The sequence below is a fragment of the Sturnus vulgaris genome, chromosome 15 (genome assembly GCF_052056855.1).
Source record: "Sturnus vulgaris isolate bStuVul1 chromosome 15, bStuVul1.hap1, whole genome shotgun sequence".
NCBI lineage: Eukaryota > Metazoa > Chordata > Aves > Passeriformes > Sturnidae > Sturnus > Sturnus vulgaris.
Genome location: NC_142257.1, coordinates 7,003,233 through 7,020,809, shown reverse-complemented (window position 1 = coordinate 7,020,809; position 17,577 = coordinate 7,003,233). Strand labels below are relative to the sequence as shown.

The 17,577-nt window shown below is 39.6% G+C and overlaps 1 protein-coding gene across 4 annotated transcripts in view; it reads right to left on the bottom strand.

The window, feature by feature from the left end:
* Positions 1–17,577, bottom strand: part of RNF130 (ring finger protein 130) — a 55,080-nt gene that overhangs the window by 10,256 nt on the left and 27,247 nt on the right. For 2 of the 4 annotated variants that reach the window (XR_015806974.1, XM_014886910.2), the window contains exons 4-7: positions 17,180–17,251; positions 15,280–15,362; positions 8,685–8,781; positions 7,494–7,698 (exon numbers count right to left, since the gene is read on the bottom strand). Coding sequence is in view for 3 of the 4 variants with exons in the window: in XM_014886910.2 (XP_014742396.1) it covers positions 7,494–7,698; positions 8,685–8,781; positions 15,280–15,362; positions 17,180–17,251 (457 nt within the window). In the remaining variant the exon portion in view is untranslated. The other 2 variants (XM_014886909.2, XM_088173613.1) reach the window with 2 other exon arrangements.

The following is a 17,577-nucleotide window of genomic DNA, read 5'->3' as shown; positions in this document are numbered from 1 at the left end:
ACTGGATGTGTCTACCCATATTTTGGTTGACACCGTGTCCCACAGCATTCTCTTGGAAACTGGCTGCCCATGGCTTGGACAGGTGTTCTTAACATGGGATAAGAACAGGCTGGATGGCTCAGCCCAGATAAGGAATGGAGTTACATCCACAGGGCTCAGAACTGGGCCCAGACCTGTTTAATATCTTTATCAATGATCTGGATGAGGGGATGGAGTGTACCCTCAGTCAGTTTGCAGCCAACACCAAGTTGGGTTGATCTTCTGGAGGGTAGGAAGGTTCCACAGACAGATCTGGATAGGCTGGATCAAGGAATTTAAAAGATACAGATGTAGCACTTGGGGACATGATTTAGTGGTGGGCTTGGCAGTGCTGGGTTAATAGTTGGACTTGATGATCTTAGAGGGCTTTTCCAACCTAAGTGGTTCAATGTTTCCATGAAAAACTTTGGGGATTTCCTTCTTCTGTCTATCCAGAGTTAAAAAAAAAAGAGTTTCTGATGATGTAGAGTCCATCTTTGAACGTATTTATTTCATTAACATATAAACATGCACTGATTGCATGACCTCTAAGTAACCTATCAAACGTTGTATCATTATTAACACTTTGTTGAGAAAATTGTTAGAAGCTTAAAAAGAAAAACTAGAGAAGATGATGCTGAGTTATTTAAATCCTCCATGGAGGGAAATGCACTAAAAAGTCCTTTTGCTCCAAGTATCAACTTCTCCTTCTGTTGCTGTTCTGAAGAAGAAACATGAACTGGAACCATTATGGTGCCTTTTGCATCTGGGTCACTGCACTGCTCACATGGTCCCTGCCCGAGAGCATTAAATAGCACTTAAGAAATTTTGTTTCAGGAGACAAGTACAAACTTATCAGTTTTACTACTGCTGTTGAGAGATGAGTGAAAAAAACATGTATCATAGTTGTTCCATAAATCATGCTCTAACCACATTCCTCCATTTTTGGCAACAACACTCAGTTGACACATGTTGTACGTTACAAGCACACAGCCCTCAAACACGGAATGTTTGAGGTTTTTTTCCCCTCATGAATAAGTCCAGTGGGGTTTTCCAGTCTTTCAAAATGCACTTACTGCTCTATTGATTTGTTTCCATATTTCTTTCAGAATTTCACAAGGACACATTGAAGAAGAATTCTATTAAATGCACTGAAGCTATCACATTCTTCACTGCTTATTATAAAAGCTGCCTTCTCAGCTGAAGCCTGATGGACAAATAAGAATTAGGAAACTATTTTAATGTAGCATCTGGCTGTGTTCCTACATTCTAAAAGTGCCTATACATAAAAATAAAATTAAATTAAATCCTCTAGTTCCCAGTACATAAAAAAATTAAATCTTACAGCAAAATTGCTTCTCTCTGTTCATTTAATTAAATTAGAAAGCATTCACTTTCTACATCTTGATCCGAGAACAACAAAAATAACCAAACGCAGAATAGTTTTTAACTTCTGTCAATTACTTGTTCCTTCCCAACTTGTTACCTTCATTTACCCATCTCATTAAGTCAAGCATTAGCATTTGGCTGCGACTCAGGCCCATGTATTTTAACTGACTATTGTGAAATTAGTCACACAGGGCTTGCATAACTGGCATGAAACAGCCAGAGTGAGGACAGGGAGGGGAGATGTTTTCCCTCTGTCTCCTCACCAGTACAGAAGCTGAGGCAAGAAAGGACATGCTTGCATAGAGTTTCTACATTAAAGAACGTTATCAATCTTCCATGATCTGAATTTGAATCAAAACTAACCCCCACCACTGTTATGAAAGGAGGCTTCACATATGGCAGCAGGGGAAATGCTGTGTTTTCACTTGTAATTAGGAAGGAAGAAGAGGTTTAGAGTGGCTTCACTTTTATCAAAAGGAGGGTGGGGTGAAAGTAAAAGACAGAAAAGGTTTATGATATGTGTTTTGAGACAACAGCTTTGCAAATCTCCAGCAATGCCTGGCCTCAAGGCAAAAATCATACTGCAGTGCTCCCAGGGTGACTGTGAGTGTTACAGGAAGAGAAACTGAGAAAATGTTCTTATTTCAAATTAATTCTCAGCTGGAGTCGAGGTAAGTCCATTATAGCAGAATTGACAGCTTGACCCAGCTTTTTTCCCTGCCAAGTTGATGTGGAACGATTGCTAACAACACTTTTTAGTCACTTCAGTGGCAGTTAAGCCACTTGATGGCATCACAACAAGGGCACTGCATGAGATTTCCACTACTTAGCTTGTGTCCCAAATGAATGGAGAATAATAGAGATCTGCAAAGATGAAATCATTCAAAGGAAATAAAGCACCTTGTAAAACTTACAAAATGCTCTCAGACTTGAATACTAACACAGAAAGCCCATGAAAAATGAAATTCTCACAGAATAAGATTTCATAATTAAATTTTTTTTTTTATTTCTTCACTTTTTCTTTAATACAAAGCTTTGGCATCAGCAAATTTTATGAAAAAATAGAATGTACTAAATAATTGCTTGTGTTGCATGATCGATAAATGATGCATAAAAATAGGTGTCTCTCTCCAGGGCAATCGGCCGGAAAGCGTTTCTTCAATAGCATTCTGCTCTGCAGGGCAGAAAAACAAGGAACAAAATATTTATGTTAAAGTTAATACTAAAAAAAAAAATTAAAAATCCTGTAAAAGTAAGTTAGTGAAAAATGACTAACTGTACAAAGCCAGAGCATTAAGAGATGTCTGTATTTGTCACATCATTCCTCCAGAACAGCCAGAGGTCTAAGCACTTCTAAGCTTTTGAGGACACTTCATCTGCTACTGAAAACTTTCTCTAAGTGGTGCTATCCAACATTTGGGTTATTTGGGCTTAAACCCACACTTACACAGTAATTTCTGACTGTTCCCTAGGAAGCAAGGCAAATTGTGCTGCTTCTGTTCCTTTCAAACACTGCCTACAACTTTTCATACTAGTACTACAAGGGTACTTTGAGACCAAGAGAAAGCAGCTGGTTCCTTATTTTATCACTTAGACAATGTTTACTGTTATCACAAATATTGCAAAATGCATGTGTATGTATTTATACATACACACAAACATACATATACACAGCTAAATATGTATGTACTCACAACTCCAGAACTATTGCTCTAAATAACTATGTTTAAGCTGTGGGAAGGACATAGCAAAAAAAAAAGGTGGAGAATATGTTTTACGTGAGCGTTAAAGAAGAATTTCAAGTCTTTTACTTGCATCAGCACATTACATGGCCTCATTTTTGCTACTGTTGTTTTTTTTTTTTGTTTTTTTTTTTTTGTTACTGTTGTTTTCAGATTCCTCTTGAAACACTACCATAAGAAAGGCAGGGCATGCCAGCATTGCTTTTTACATGGAAAGCAGCATAAAAAGCAGGTATGCTGTTTAATAGAAAAAGCAATGAGAAGGAGCTGCCATATATCTGGCATGATATTTAGCATAGAAAATTCTCTGTCTGGCACTGGGAAGGTGTCAGTGAAATAATAAATTTTAGCATTAGTGTCATTTTAAATTGTCTAGAATGAGTAGTCGAACCTAGCAGCACTTGTGGAGGCTGCTCAGATCCCAGAGGATTCAGATGAAGAGCTGCTGAGGTTAAAGGCCACAGCCAAGAACCTCAGTTACCCAAATAAATGATTTTTGAAGCTCTGATTTCTGGGTTGTGAGTTTTCTCAAGTCTGTCTCAAGTACACACTCGATGTGCTTGCATTTCAATTCCTGTCACTCAGAAAAGGAGCTTTCCTTGTATCAGCACACCCTTTGTTTGTACTGAGGGAACATCACTGTGAAAACACTTTGCTGGAGGCCCAAAGTCCCTGCCAATGTGTAGCAGCTTGTTCTTGCAGTAAAAACAGTCCCAGATCCCACTGAGCAACAAAAAGAAGAGTTGCAAGGCAGAAATGCAGCTGCTATCAGTGCCCACATCTGGATGAGACTTCATGGGCTCCTCCTCCTTCCCAGCTACTGTGGAAGTGCCCAGCAATGCAGACATTCCTGTTCTGCAGCTCATCTTGCCCCATGCCCTCCCAAGCTACTTTTCCAGGCAGATTAAAGATTAACTATGTTCGGCTGCAGCTATGTTGCCAAATTGCTGATTGATGGCTGCAACTTCAAGATTTTGACAAATGGAAAAAAAAAATCAGTAGCTATAATAGGGCTATTTGAAGTACTAAAAGTTTTCTTCATGAAGCCCTTTTGGAATCAGCATATGAAAAGTGCAGGAAGATTTGCAAATTAGTGGTAATCAAAAATCCCTGACCAATATTACGGACCCTTCTGAAGATCATTTGCTTGAGATTGCCTAGAATTTGACACTGGAGACTATTAGATATGTTTTCATCTTACTGAGGGAACCTTATACTTTCCAAATAGCACTTTAAAAAAAAAATCCAACCCCTTCTCTTACCTCAAAGAAAAAAAAAACAAAAAAAACCCAAAGAAAATGTTTATAAAGCTGCATTTCCCAGCTGCATTTCTTTGGATCTCACCCCACTTCTGATCACCACTTTAATGGGAATTCATCTGTGTCAAGACGTTCAGAGACAAAGAAAGATGTTGACACTTTGCCTTCCCAAATAGATAATTAAATTAAGATTAAACATACATCCTCAGCCCAGATATTCTGTATACCTACATGAAAATAACTAGATGTCCCTACTTAATAGATCTGCAGAATAGATTTATACTTGCTCACACACAGAATTATAAAAAAAAGACTGAAAGTCATCTGCTAGGGAAATTTCCTGTCCAGCCTGCCTGAAGGGCGGCTGGAGGGTTTCCATATAGATTAAGAAAGCATGGAAGCAAGCATCCCTTCATTTAAGAGAGAAGGAACAGTACTGCATTCATTGCTTTCATGTCTCCCTCACCTAAGAAGAAAAAGGTAGTTTTCTATTTAAACACCATTTTTTTCCCCCTTAGCTGAAAAGTGTGCCAAGTAGGAATACAGGGGTTTTTTTTAACATGAAATTTGACTATGAAATTACGGTAAAAACTGTCAAAGGTAACTGCTGGTAGTAGGTTTTGGCTCTGGCAGGTGAATTTTGTATATAGGAATTTAATGGCAGAAATTTAATGTTTACCTAGAACATTAATCAAGAACTGACCATAAATACTCTGTTTTCCCCTTTTCATGTCTCCACTTAGCAAAGAGATTTCTTCAGACAACTCAGCTAAAAAATTAAGAGGGATTTTACATGTTACCCTGAAAGCTGCTGTTAACAGAGACACTCGGGTTTGAGAAAAGCAGGAAATTAATTTGATTCCTTGAAATCTACATATTCCCCCTTCTATTGGTATTTATATATAATGTCCATGACACACACCCACCAGAAACACACAGAAACATCTGAGTATTTACTTACTCATTAGCATTCAAGCTAGCTGTGGCTTTGATGATCATGTAGCAGAGTGTAAGGGCACTGAGGAGGCCAAAACTGGCAATAATAAACCATTCTTCTGTTGACAAAGGAAAGGGAGGAAATCACTCGTGGGAGAAAGCGATGCCAATATTTCCCTCAAACACCACTGGCGGAAGGCAAGAGGCTTCTAAGCCATGACTGGCCCAGGAGGTGAAGCAGAAGGAGGTTAAGCCACAGAGTTACTGACGGGAGAAGGCTAGCAAAGAAGAAGTGGAGAGAGGTGCAGAAAAAAAGCATGGCACAACAGTATTTCCTGGCTGAGCCCAAGGGTTAGTGATAAAGAAAAATTACTTAACAACGTAAAGTGAAATGCAGGATCAAGGGAAAATGTAATGAAAACTCCACCCCCAAGTCAGAAAGACGACTGTCAGGTTAGGCTAGGTTTGGTGAGATGCAGCTCTTTCACATAAGCACATCCAAAGTACTGTCACACTTCAACTGTGTCTTTGCCCCCTCCCTCCTGAATTTGTGTTATAGTGTTATTTAAAACACAGCAAAAATCAGGATAGGTTGCTCAACAGTAACATGTAACTAGAGTTTTCTACTTAAAAGATGGTTATACCCATGGAAAAATAATTTCACTACTAGGGTAGACATACACACACACACGCACATTAAAGAACAACTAATATAAAGAAGTCTATTAAAGAATGTTCACTATTCAAAATTCTCCCCAGGACCAACCTGGAATACAGTAATAGTTCAGAATACAAACACTGTTATTGAATACAGCTTTTGGTTTAACTCCCATGCATTAAAGAATGCATGTGTCATCCATTAAATATAAACATTTCAAGAGCCCTTTCTAAATCTTTACTTTATAAACATTGTCAGAATGAACTGTTGGTGGTTACTTCTTGTTTTACCCTGGCATCCCATCTGTGCACAAGCTGCACTACAGCTGGGAACAGACAGTAAAAAATACCTTCTGAAACGGCAATCAGCATGAAGTGAAAACTACAGTTTTCCCACCCATGACAAGGAAGCAGCACAGCTACGGATCTGTTCTCGTTCAACACAACTGAGTGCAAGGTGAACCAGAGGTTGAACACTGGCTGGCAAAGTGACTTACTGGCTTTGTGGAGAATCCAGGTTTTGTATGTGGATTTTCCCATCTCAGATCAGGACATTTCTAGATACAGACTATGTTTTTCATGAAGTGAAGATTTTTTTTTAAATGAGACATTTACTTTGCTACAGCATCTAAAGAAACTCTCTAATGACTGCATTGGTTTCACTGCCTTGTACACATGTATCAGTGGCAACCAGTGTCACTAAGTTCAACATCTAAATCACAGATGCACATAAACAAAATACACGGAGAAAATTAGACTGTTGTACTGCATGGATTCTATTTTTTGCAATTCAGCCAGAAAAACAACCAGGCATCGAGACTGTACAGCATATGGATAACTGATGCAATTCTACACGTATTATATTTATTAGAGTGCTATTGTACATTAAAGATCCTAGGTAAATTCCAGTAAGTGGAAATTTTCCATGCTGCTTTTGTGGATAAGAGCTTTCAAGCAGTGCAGGAACAGTTTTCTGATGTTATAAAACACTTGGACAATACTCAAATGTTGGTACATCAAATGCTTCTTTAATTCACAAATTTTGTAAGAAAAAACACCTACTAAGCGACATCAGAATTCCAGTAGCAATGTTATCAGGGGAAAAAATGTCTGCAGAAATAGCTATCAGCTAAAATATTTATATTTGTATAAATAATTGCATGTAAAGTATTCTGAAGGGATAAATAACAGTTTTGGCAATCCAGCTTCTTGTGCTGGTTACCGAATTCATGAAGGTTATTTTGGTGCCATTTCAGTTCATCCAGGGTTTTTTGCATGCGGATCTAAATGGATATACCATTAATAATGGAAGTGCTGGCACTGTCATACCCAGAGTTATTGGTTCCAGTAAGGAGCATATGCCTCTTGCAGAGACACTGAGGTCACCTTTGTCCCTGCAGGGACATCCATCACCAGGGCCCTGCAGCACAGAGCGACACACTCACACACCACGGAAGCCGTAGGACGGTACCGGGAGCCAAAGGACACTTACTTGTCACTGCAATGTTGATCTCTCCTGACCTGGGTGTCAGCTCGCCGTCCTGTGGCAGCTGTGACATGCCCGAGGTGCGCAGGGGCTCCAGGCTGAGCGAGCTGTCGGTGCCGAAGTCGCCGAGAGCCGAGCGCCTGCTCGCCGGCTGCCCCCGCGTCAGCCTCTCCATGTCAAAGGCTACATTGTCTGTGCAGGGCACGTTGGGCTGGGGAGAAACACAGCTCTGCGTTACAGTGCCCAGGGATCTACCTGCAGCACACCCATACACGGAACAAAACCACTCACACACGCTTTTTTCAGCCGCTGTGGCTGTCCCGAGGCCACACAGGAGAGAAACACGTGAATGAACAACTTATACCTCTTAAAGAGGAGAAGGACAAAGCAGAAAAAAGGATTGAGATACAAGGAAGGGACTCAAGTACACACTTGTGTCATAGCCTATGCCTGTATGGCTTACCACAACCATGACAAACTCTGAATTCTGCATCCTCTTCTAAAAACCCAGGAACGTTATTAACTGCAAAACCAGGTCATCCACAAAATATCTGCTACTATTTCTTAGGAAATGTGCAAATTTGTGACTGACACAGCTAAAAACGGAGACCTGATTATTCTGTCTTGAATCAAAAACCACTTTAGACAGTCTCTCCATATGTTCTTCTCTTACTCCGAAAAGAGCATCACTCCCACTTTGTAATTTTTTCCTCGTACAGGAAAGATTAAAAAAATCTGCTTTGAGGTTTCACTGCTATCCCTTTGTGAACTGGTCAATGAAAGCAGTCCTCGGGGATCCCATAAGACATGAACTGCTTGAGGAAAACTCACTGGCCTTGGCTAGGGTGGGGATTTTAATGTGCAAATTTAAGACTGCCTACAGGAAGCTACAAGAACAAGAGATTCAGAGAGTAAATTTGACAAGGAAGAGTTGAAAGGACCTGAGAAAAAGAAAGATTACAGAGAATCTAGCATACTTCCAGTAGATAATTGTCATAAAGGCAAATACAAGAATATATTCTCAACTACCAACCAGGGAAAAAAGGGAAAACAACAAATCAGCACCAAAGAAATTTGTAAAAACCCCCAAACAGGGGTAAGGGTACTGGAATACCATTCCCCCTCTCTCCCCTACAATTATTCTTCCTATTCTGGGTCTCAGACATGGGAGGAAGAGTTCACAACTGAGCAACTTACCACAATTCCCAATGCCTTCAAAATGTTCAGTTTACACATCGGACATGTACAGTGCTCACTGAGCCATGGATCCACACAGACTTTGTGGAACACATGCCTAGAAGAACAGAGAAGACACATACATAGTTTGCAAACAATTCTATTTCATACAATGAAAACTAATTAAACTTTTGGATAGTTGCTTTTTTTAAATTTTAAAATACATGCAATTATTAGAATTGCCAGTATTCTGTGCTAATTGCAGTAAGTAAAAAAAATAAATTAAAAAATATTGCCTGTTGTTGTCACCCTTTCTTAGTAGTTCAATTACGAGGAAACACTTGGAAGGTTTTCATTCCCCCCTTGCCCCTCCCCCCCTTTTACATTTTTTTGGATATGAGTAGTAGATGTAAGGTAATGCCATTTCCACCATAACCTTGTCTACAGCCTTGTCTCAGTTTTGATGCAGAATCTGACCACAGACTTGGTAGGAAGAGTACAGATCCATCAGCTGTCAATTTTGTTCACAAGTCAGTGGAACCAACCCGAACACACTCCTGTTTGACTTTGAAAAGGCTTTTATAATTATCACACTGAAGTAAAAAGAAGGCTTTCCCTGCCATCAGTATTTCTTGATATCAAGAAGGAAAACATGTCCATCATCATATCGTTGTCATACAAATAAAAGGAGAGGCAAACTGGGCTTTCAGAGATGGAAAGGCAAATTGGGCTCCTACTTGCACGGCAGGGAACTTTGCAATAGGCAGCAGTCTGAACTGCCTCCGAAATTGCATTCAAAATCTTAGTCAGATACATGAATATAAATATAAGTGCTGGTATTGATATAAACCAGTATAACAAGGAAGGACTATGCCGAGACCAAAACAAAGTATATAAATTAAAGGAAGTAAAGGAAATGCCCTCTTAGCTTTTCGAAATGCAAAGAACTATTCAGAGCATATTCACTGCAGGAATGCATATCACAAGACTGTCTACCCCAATATAGCTTTAGTAAATATTCATAATAACCCAGTCTGAGCAACTGCCTATGATAATTCCTATGATAAGAGCCCTGATCCTTCATTTCCAGAGGTGCTGACTGTGGAGCAAGAAGCCAGTAAGAGCAGGCACACCCAAACACGACAGACTGGTGATCATGACAAAGATCAGCAATTACAAGGGCTGCTTAGTCAGTGAAGACCTGTGCTCTGGAGCCAGCAGGGAAAGGGGCAGAACAAACAGGTCTTGCTATCTATTTGAGGCATCAGCAGGGTCTGGAAGAGGTGGCCATGCGTGCCCCCAAGGCAGCATAAAGCTGAGATACTCTCTGACCCCTCCTTGCTTGGGTTACACTTGTGCTCTGTGCCTCAGAAAGCTCATCATGGAATCTGGGAGTTTTTTGCTCCCTTCTCCTGGGATTTTAAAGTCAGATCCCAAACGAGGCATGTTACCAGACAATTCCCTTTTAAATCTCTGGAAAGCAACCTGAAAGGCCTCCTGAAACTGTTAAACATGGCAAAAGACATTATATAATTATTGTCTATGTCTACTCAGGCTGATGGAGGGACTGAAGAATACCAACATAATCAAGTTCTAGGGAGCTACAGCAGTATGTCCTACCTGTACTAACTAAAGATGCAGAATTAAAATAGTCAACAGAAGATAGACAGGCAGCAAAATAATTTTGCTTGTATCTATCCCAGATAATGCAGGAATAGAAACTTAAAGAACCTCAATTAGTCACTTGCCTGGCCTGTGTCCTCTAGCAAGCTGGCTATCACAAAAAAAAGGGTAGGTACAGTGCATTCTGCTCAAATCATCACCCACAACAGACTCACTTCTATTATTATTAAGTCTTAATGCACTTCTTTTATTACTCACAAAACTACAGGAAACAATGCTTAGAAACCCTGCGTGATACATAATGGTTTGAAATATTCTGAAACACACAGAGATGCTATTTTTCTATGTTAGGCAAATTACGACTGTTATTTGCTTATATTTTAAGTCCCTGGAGTCTGTTTTTTTAAAGTAGAACCAATCTGAAAATCTAGTATTTTGGGCAAGAGCAGACATAAAGACTCCACAGAAGTATGAAAACAGCTTTATTATATCATTATTGGCCAATCAGTGCTGTAGAAGCACTCAGATCAAGTGAAGCAGGCGACCGATATAGATGTCAACATGCATCCAATAAATACTGTGAGTTATTTTAAAAAGTCATTAGCACTTTGATATATTTATATACACAGCCCAATTGTTTTTGTGACCTCCTAATTCTTTGCTTTTAGTTCCTAAATCTTCAAAGATGTTTATTAATGTGTTTCAAAGAAGTGCAGTTCTCCAAAGGTTATTGATTTAGAAAGCATGGTTCTGCCTACTACTTACACAGTTTCTCTACCTCTTAAAATGCTTGCTGATAGCATCATTGTGGCTCAGGCTCTGCCTGGATTTCTCTGCAAGAGTTAAAAAGCAGTTACACAGCAATGACGACAGCAAACAAGAATTATTTTAAGACCTCACCCTGACAAAATAAGCCCCTGCAATTTCTGCTCTCATAAACCTCCTCCATCTTCCTATTCCAAGACCATAAACGTGGCGAGTTCCTAGGGAGCTGCTCCTGGTCACGACAGCTGCTGACGTTCCCTCAGGAGCCACGCTGGGGTCAGGTGTGACACAGCCCCGGGCTGGAGGAAGCAGGGCTGGCAGCCAGGCTGGCAGCACTGACGGAGTCTCTCCCATGCGGGCACAACTCCAGGCAGGTGACCTGCAGGTATTTTTCCACTCTGTCAGCACACCCAATTCAGTTGCCCTCCAGCTGGTAATAAACACTGTAACACCGACTCTTGTACAACAAGGCTTCTTTGCAGCATTTCACAGAAGAGAAAGTGAGTAAGTAAGGAATCTCTTCTGGTGGTGTAAGCCCACCAAATTCACACATCACAAAAGGAGAAGGGTTGACTGATTTATGAGTGGTGTTTTCCTAGAGCTTACTACCCTTCCCTGCTCTCAGTGCAGCATCCCACCAAAGGGACCCTTGCTGCTGCAAAGCAGGATCTTTGGCCACTGCTGGAGGAGCTGCTCTCCTCGCCCTGGGGCCCAAGGCACTGCAGGAAGCAGAAACGATGACATCAAGACTCTGTGTTAATTTGGTCTTAAAAAGTTTGCAGGAGCACAGAATCAAACACGAAAATCTGATTTAGTCACTTTTGTCACTTTCCTCCTTCTTGCCCAGGACAGGAATTAAGACTTTGGCTCAAAAGCCATTTATTTTATAGTATTTGCTACTCTTTTAGCTCCTTTCCTACCTTGTTAATTCATTCCTTCCTTCCTTGGCTATCTTTCTGCCCTTTGCAATTTCATTTTCTGTTCTTCTCTAACCTGTCACCTTGCTCTCCCCTTCCCTTATCTCTCACTAATCCTTCACACTACCCACTCCTGATCACTTTTCACCTAGTGCCTTTTCAAACCCTAGATGCAACAGTGTGACGGTAGAATAAAATTATCTGAATAAGGAAAACTGTCCATGAGGTCTGTCTTTCGCTAGGATCCCTCTGACATTTGGTCCCTTTACTTACTTTTCACTTAAATAATGACATTCACAAAAGACACATTCCTCAAGCTTGGAAGCCTAAAACAGGTGGCAGCTTGTCCCTCTGTGCAGTAAAGCTATAGGTATGTTCATAGGCTGCTGGTACTGAACATCTCTCTCTGAAGCACAAAATGAACTACTGCACACAATACAGATGAATTTCTACTATTTTCACTCTAGCTGATTTTTAAATTGGTCAAAATTTTCTGCTTGCCACAAAACTTTACATTACAAACGTGGTGTTTTGCTACAGAATTTTAGGTGCAACTTGCTCAGCTGCTGGTAGATTTTGCCTGCTGTTTGCCTTCTCAGACCAGATTTCTCTGATGAAGCACAGTGTGACAGGAACATACTTAACTGTGGAGAACAACTGTATTACTAAAGAGAAAGGCTACTTTTAAATTGATGAAAGCAGCAGAGATGTCACATGTCAGTGATTCCTACTGTCTAATGATTACAGCTTCCCCAAAAATCACAGTAAGAAGAACTTCTAAGCCTTTTATTTGCTTCCTGTTGGTCAAGTAATTTTCTCCATAGTTTTACTGCAATTTATTTTCACATCTAGCTTAGAAACTCTCTTGTAGGCTTTGCTTTATTGTCTGTGTGCTGTTTGGTTTTTGGTTTGGTGGGTTTTTTTTTAACTAACATTGCATGCTGCACTAAAATGGAAGACTGAAGTACGAGGAAGTAGAAAGGAGATAAACTTCCATAACAAGATTTGGGGAGAAGCACCTGAGGTACTGAACACTGAAAAATCTCACATGGAATCTGAAATTTATTGGGCCCATCTTTGAAGGTACTAGGTGGCTTTTCATCTACAAATATAAAAATGTCTTGTGGAAAGCATCCATCTCACTGTTCATATCTAGCCTAGATGGTTTTGCACTCCACTTAAAAGCTGAGTTGCAGCAAATGAGAAGTGAGATGTAAAAAATAAGTAGAAAGTGAACATAAAAGCTGTCATACAGCCTTTGGCAGGAATGAAATCTGAGCCTTCGCTGACCTTACGTTCTTGTGAAAAACAGAACAGAAAATGATCTACACAAGAGCCTTGATCTCTCCTTTACATGGGAAACTGTACTGGGGCAGGTTGTGCTGAGGTGGCAGCCAGGTGCACCTGCATGCAGCTCCCTGAACAGCTGTAACTATCCCTGAGAGCCCAGAGCTTCCTGTCTGCAGCTCAACAAAGGTGTCTGAAGAAAAAGGACTTTTCTTTTTTTTTTTAATTAAAAACATAAATCAATGATCATCTTGTTTAAATGGACTGGATATCAGCAACATATCCACTGCTTGCACAGGGACAGTTTTTTAACTGGTTTTTAATTTCAACTCTGCCTTGTGTTCAGTGGAAACAGTTGTTTTCCTCTCAGGGAAGACTCATTTTCTCTTCACTGGCAAGGACCTCTTCCTGCCCTTTTTATCAAGAGAAAGGCACAGAGGAGTGGGACTTGTGACCTTTCATTCCATGTCTTTGAGCCTCACAGTAGAGCTACAGCAGAGAAGCTTTCTTAAGAGGCAGTTTACAAAACAATCATCTCAGTGGTCCAAAACTGGTGTGCAGTTTCCAGAAGTTCCTCCTCTAATTTCTGAATAACCTTCTGCAGAACAAATCCAAAGAGCAGGGCTTAATTCACCTATACAAGCTTCACTTGAGATTGCCATAAATAATGTAACTCTGAAATCTTTACACTTTGGAGTACATTTTTCAGAGCAAAAGGACATCAACTTTGAGTAAAGTGACCGAATTGTAAAAAAAACCCACACACATCCACATGACCAAAAGCTCCCAAATCTTTACAATCTAAACTCTTCTACTCTTGACTATTTTAATGAGAGGTTCTAAATAATTAGTTGTAGGGTATTTTAGCGAAACAACATGGAGAATCTAAAACACGTCATTGTTTCCTGCTGTTCAAGCAGTAAGGAACAGAGAGAACAGTAAACTGAATTAGAGTTTTGGCTTCAGAAGTATAACACACATATTTTGATCAGCAAGATATAAAATAATACTGTTTTCCTTTTATGATGATGAAAATACCCTGCACATTAGAAGATATTCAAGCTATTCAGAACAGCCTGCAGGAAGATTTAGAAGACCAATAATGAGCTCTTATGTGCTGCTACTGTCTGACTGGACATCAACCCTAACACACAACTTTGCTGCTTCTGGAGTATCATGCAGAACCATTTATGTACCAAGCACAAGCCAAGTTACTGGATCTTGCTGCATATATACAACCTAATTTACATGTCGGTTTTGTGTCTGGAGATGAGGAGAAAGCTTTGCATTTCAAAACACAAGGGAAAGATGTCCTTGGTAATGCTACCAAAATGTATGATTCATCAAAATCAACCACCAGGTGGAAAAGTATTTAAAAGCATTTCTCAAAGGAAAATGTCCCAGAACAACTCAAGAATGGAATTGGAATGGAAGCAAACTAAAAACCTGTAAATGTCAACACTATGCTACAAAAGGGGGAGGAAGTTGCTACATTTTAAGCAGTAATGCAGAACTACTAGCAAGTACAAATCTTCAGACACAAGCCAAGATCACACTGCATTGAAGAGACCAAAAACAGATGACAGCACAGTGGCTGACTAATGTCAGGTGGTATGAAGGTTGCAAAGACTGCATTTCCATTCTCTACAGTTTCAGAAACCAGCAGTCAGTTGTTGCACATCTACAGTGCAGAATGCTGCAGCTGTACCTGGCTCATTATACTGAAGTGCTTTGAGTCTGCCCATCACTTGGTCCTTAAACCTGCACTCCTCCCCCTCACTGCAATCTCCATAGCTCCATTGCCAATAACCTTAATATAATTCTGTTTAATCTCCACTGTCCTAATAGTGCGAGCACCCATCTTCACACCTTCTGGCACCACAGTCTAAAATAAAGTGGCTATTACTAGGACTGGAAACATCCAACGAATGCATTTGTGAATTACAATGCACCTATTATATGAAATGAAACAAAAGAGCACCAAAAGAGAACAGTTTCCAAACAAAGCAACTTTATTATCTTACTTGCATGGCAAAATGCGAACAACATCGTTCTGCTTGTAACTCTCAATGCAGACAGCACAATGATCAAAGTCTGGGTCTGTTTCCTAAAATGAATAGAATGAGAATTCAAGTCAAGAGTTGAGGCTATGACAAATGTCAAAGTAGTTGTGACTAGTACATGAACTGCACTGTGCCAAGTGGCTGTTACTAAGCTATAAACCCAATGACTGGATTATTATATTCCAACATGACTTAAGCAAGAAAAGCATCTCATACATGGAAAACTCCCCTTTCTTGGAGCTGGTAAATCATCATTTGATACATAAGCTAAGGCCTAAGATGATTTTAATGTTCAGTGAAATCGTTATGAAATATAGTGGAGATTTTCCTAGATTTCCTTTTTTTTACTTCCAGCTCAGAGCTAACACTTCTATTTTATTTACTTTTTTGTTTGTTTGTTTTGGCAGAATAAGAAATCTGGGGCTCATTTTTATAGCCAGAACGAGCACACTTTACTTAGTGCAGAGTAGTCCCATATTTGTGTCGGCTGCTTACTTGCAGAATTATCATAATTCTTATCGAGACATGAATTTGAGGCTCACTGATTGACCAGCTCCTCTCTTTTCTGTTTTCCAGAAGTTATGATTTTTTAAAACTATATTTTTAAATATACTATTTTGAAATTCCAAAAGAAAAAGCGGGGGGACTTTATTTGTATATAGATATGACATCAACAAGACACGTTTAAAACGTTTGGGCCTGTGACACAAAACAGGCTGTGCCTTTTCTTAGTTCAACTTCATTATTCTTTTTCAAGCCAACCAGCTACAAGCCAGACACCAGAGCAAGGCCAAAGGCACTCTTGATCAGCACTAGCAAGGGCTGCACACAGAGAATCCTGATGGCTTCTCTGAGGAAGAAAAAGGTTTTTCCTACTCTGTTCACCTGCATAAGCACCTCATGCTGTCTGTACTGCAACCAACAAAGCACTTGCCCGTTCTGACTTTATGCTGTCAAGACAAGAGCACTGTTTTACATGGAAAGGTTCCTCTAATTTGTATGTTCCTCAATTCCAGAAAAGATTTAGTGCACTGGGCTGTTTCGTAATAGAACTACATATGGAGGGAGGAAAAACAGAAAGACGTTTTCTCTGCCTTCTCTCTGGAAGCAAATTTTCCTATCACTTCCTAATGTCCCATTGCTGATAGTGTTGATAAGAAAGAAAAAAGGAATCACAATAAAAAGGTCCTAAGAAATAATATTTTTAAAATCAAATCACAGCCAGAATTCCACTGCCTTTTGAAAATCAAAGCTAAAAAATTAAGCAAGATAAAATGACTATTCTTTCCTTTCAGAATCAAAACTAAAGCAATACTGCTCACAAAAGTGGAAAAAGCTTAGGACATAACACACTAGATATATTTTAGTTTGTATACTAGCAAGAAATACTCTTTGAGTAACTTTGACTGAAATACCTCTTTATGCTCCCCCTTAACTTACTTAATAGTCGTATTTTACTTAAGAGATTATCTTCAATTATCTGTCTTTTAAATTTATTTTTCCTTTACAGAACTTACATATGATAAAGTTATAAGCTTTATAATTCCACATAAACAATGCCAGCCCTATGTACTCATGCCAGGACACCCTCCCAGTCAGCCAGCACACAAAACCACCCTCAGTCACAGTTGCCAGATGGAGTGCAAATAGTATTTAAGAAAGAAAAACTTCTTTGAAAGATATAGGCTTACAGCACACATCAATACTAACAGTTACACAAAATATTGTGCTACAGGAAAAAGTAAGCCTCCAACAAGGAAGGCAAAGTCACCAATCAAAAACAGAAAGAAAAAAACTGATATTGTTTCCCCAGAAAAAAATTAAACATGATGTTTATCATGTTGAAATCTTATTATTATACCTTATCACCCTTCTTTACTGTCCTGGTTGTCAATTTACCAATGGCTTTCTTGGCAGCATCTCCAAGACGACGCTAATAAAGTGACAAAGAAGAGAACACAAATTAACCCTGATAAAAAAGCTTCATTAGTGTCCTTCATAATGACTTATTTGGACTCAATAATACCATTGCAATACACACTATGGCAGCAGGCCAACATATATAAGACAAAATGCAAACACAGCAAAGCACAGATTCATCAAGAAGGAAAAATAGCCAACAGTTGAATCCTCAAATGCTCTCCACAAGCATGGGCATAAAACTCATGGACTGTACAGAAGCCCACAGAAGTGAATCAACATTGATGTGCAAAACTAATCAAATCCAGGTTGCAGGACAAAAAGCACTGTCCCCTCCCA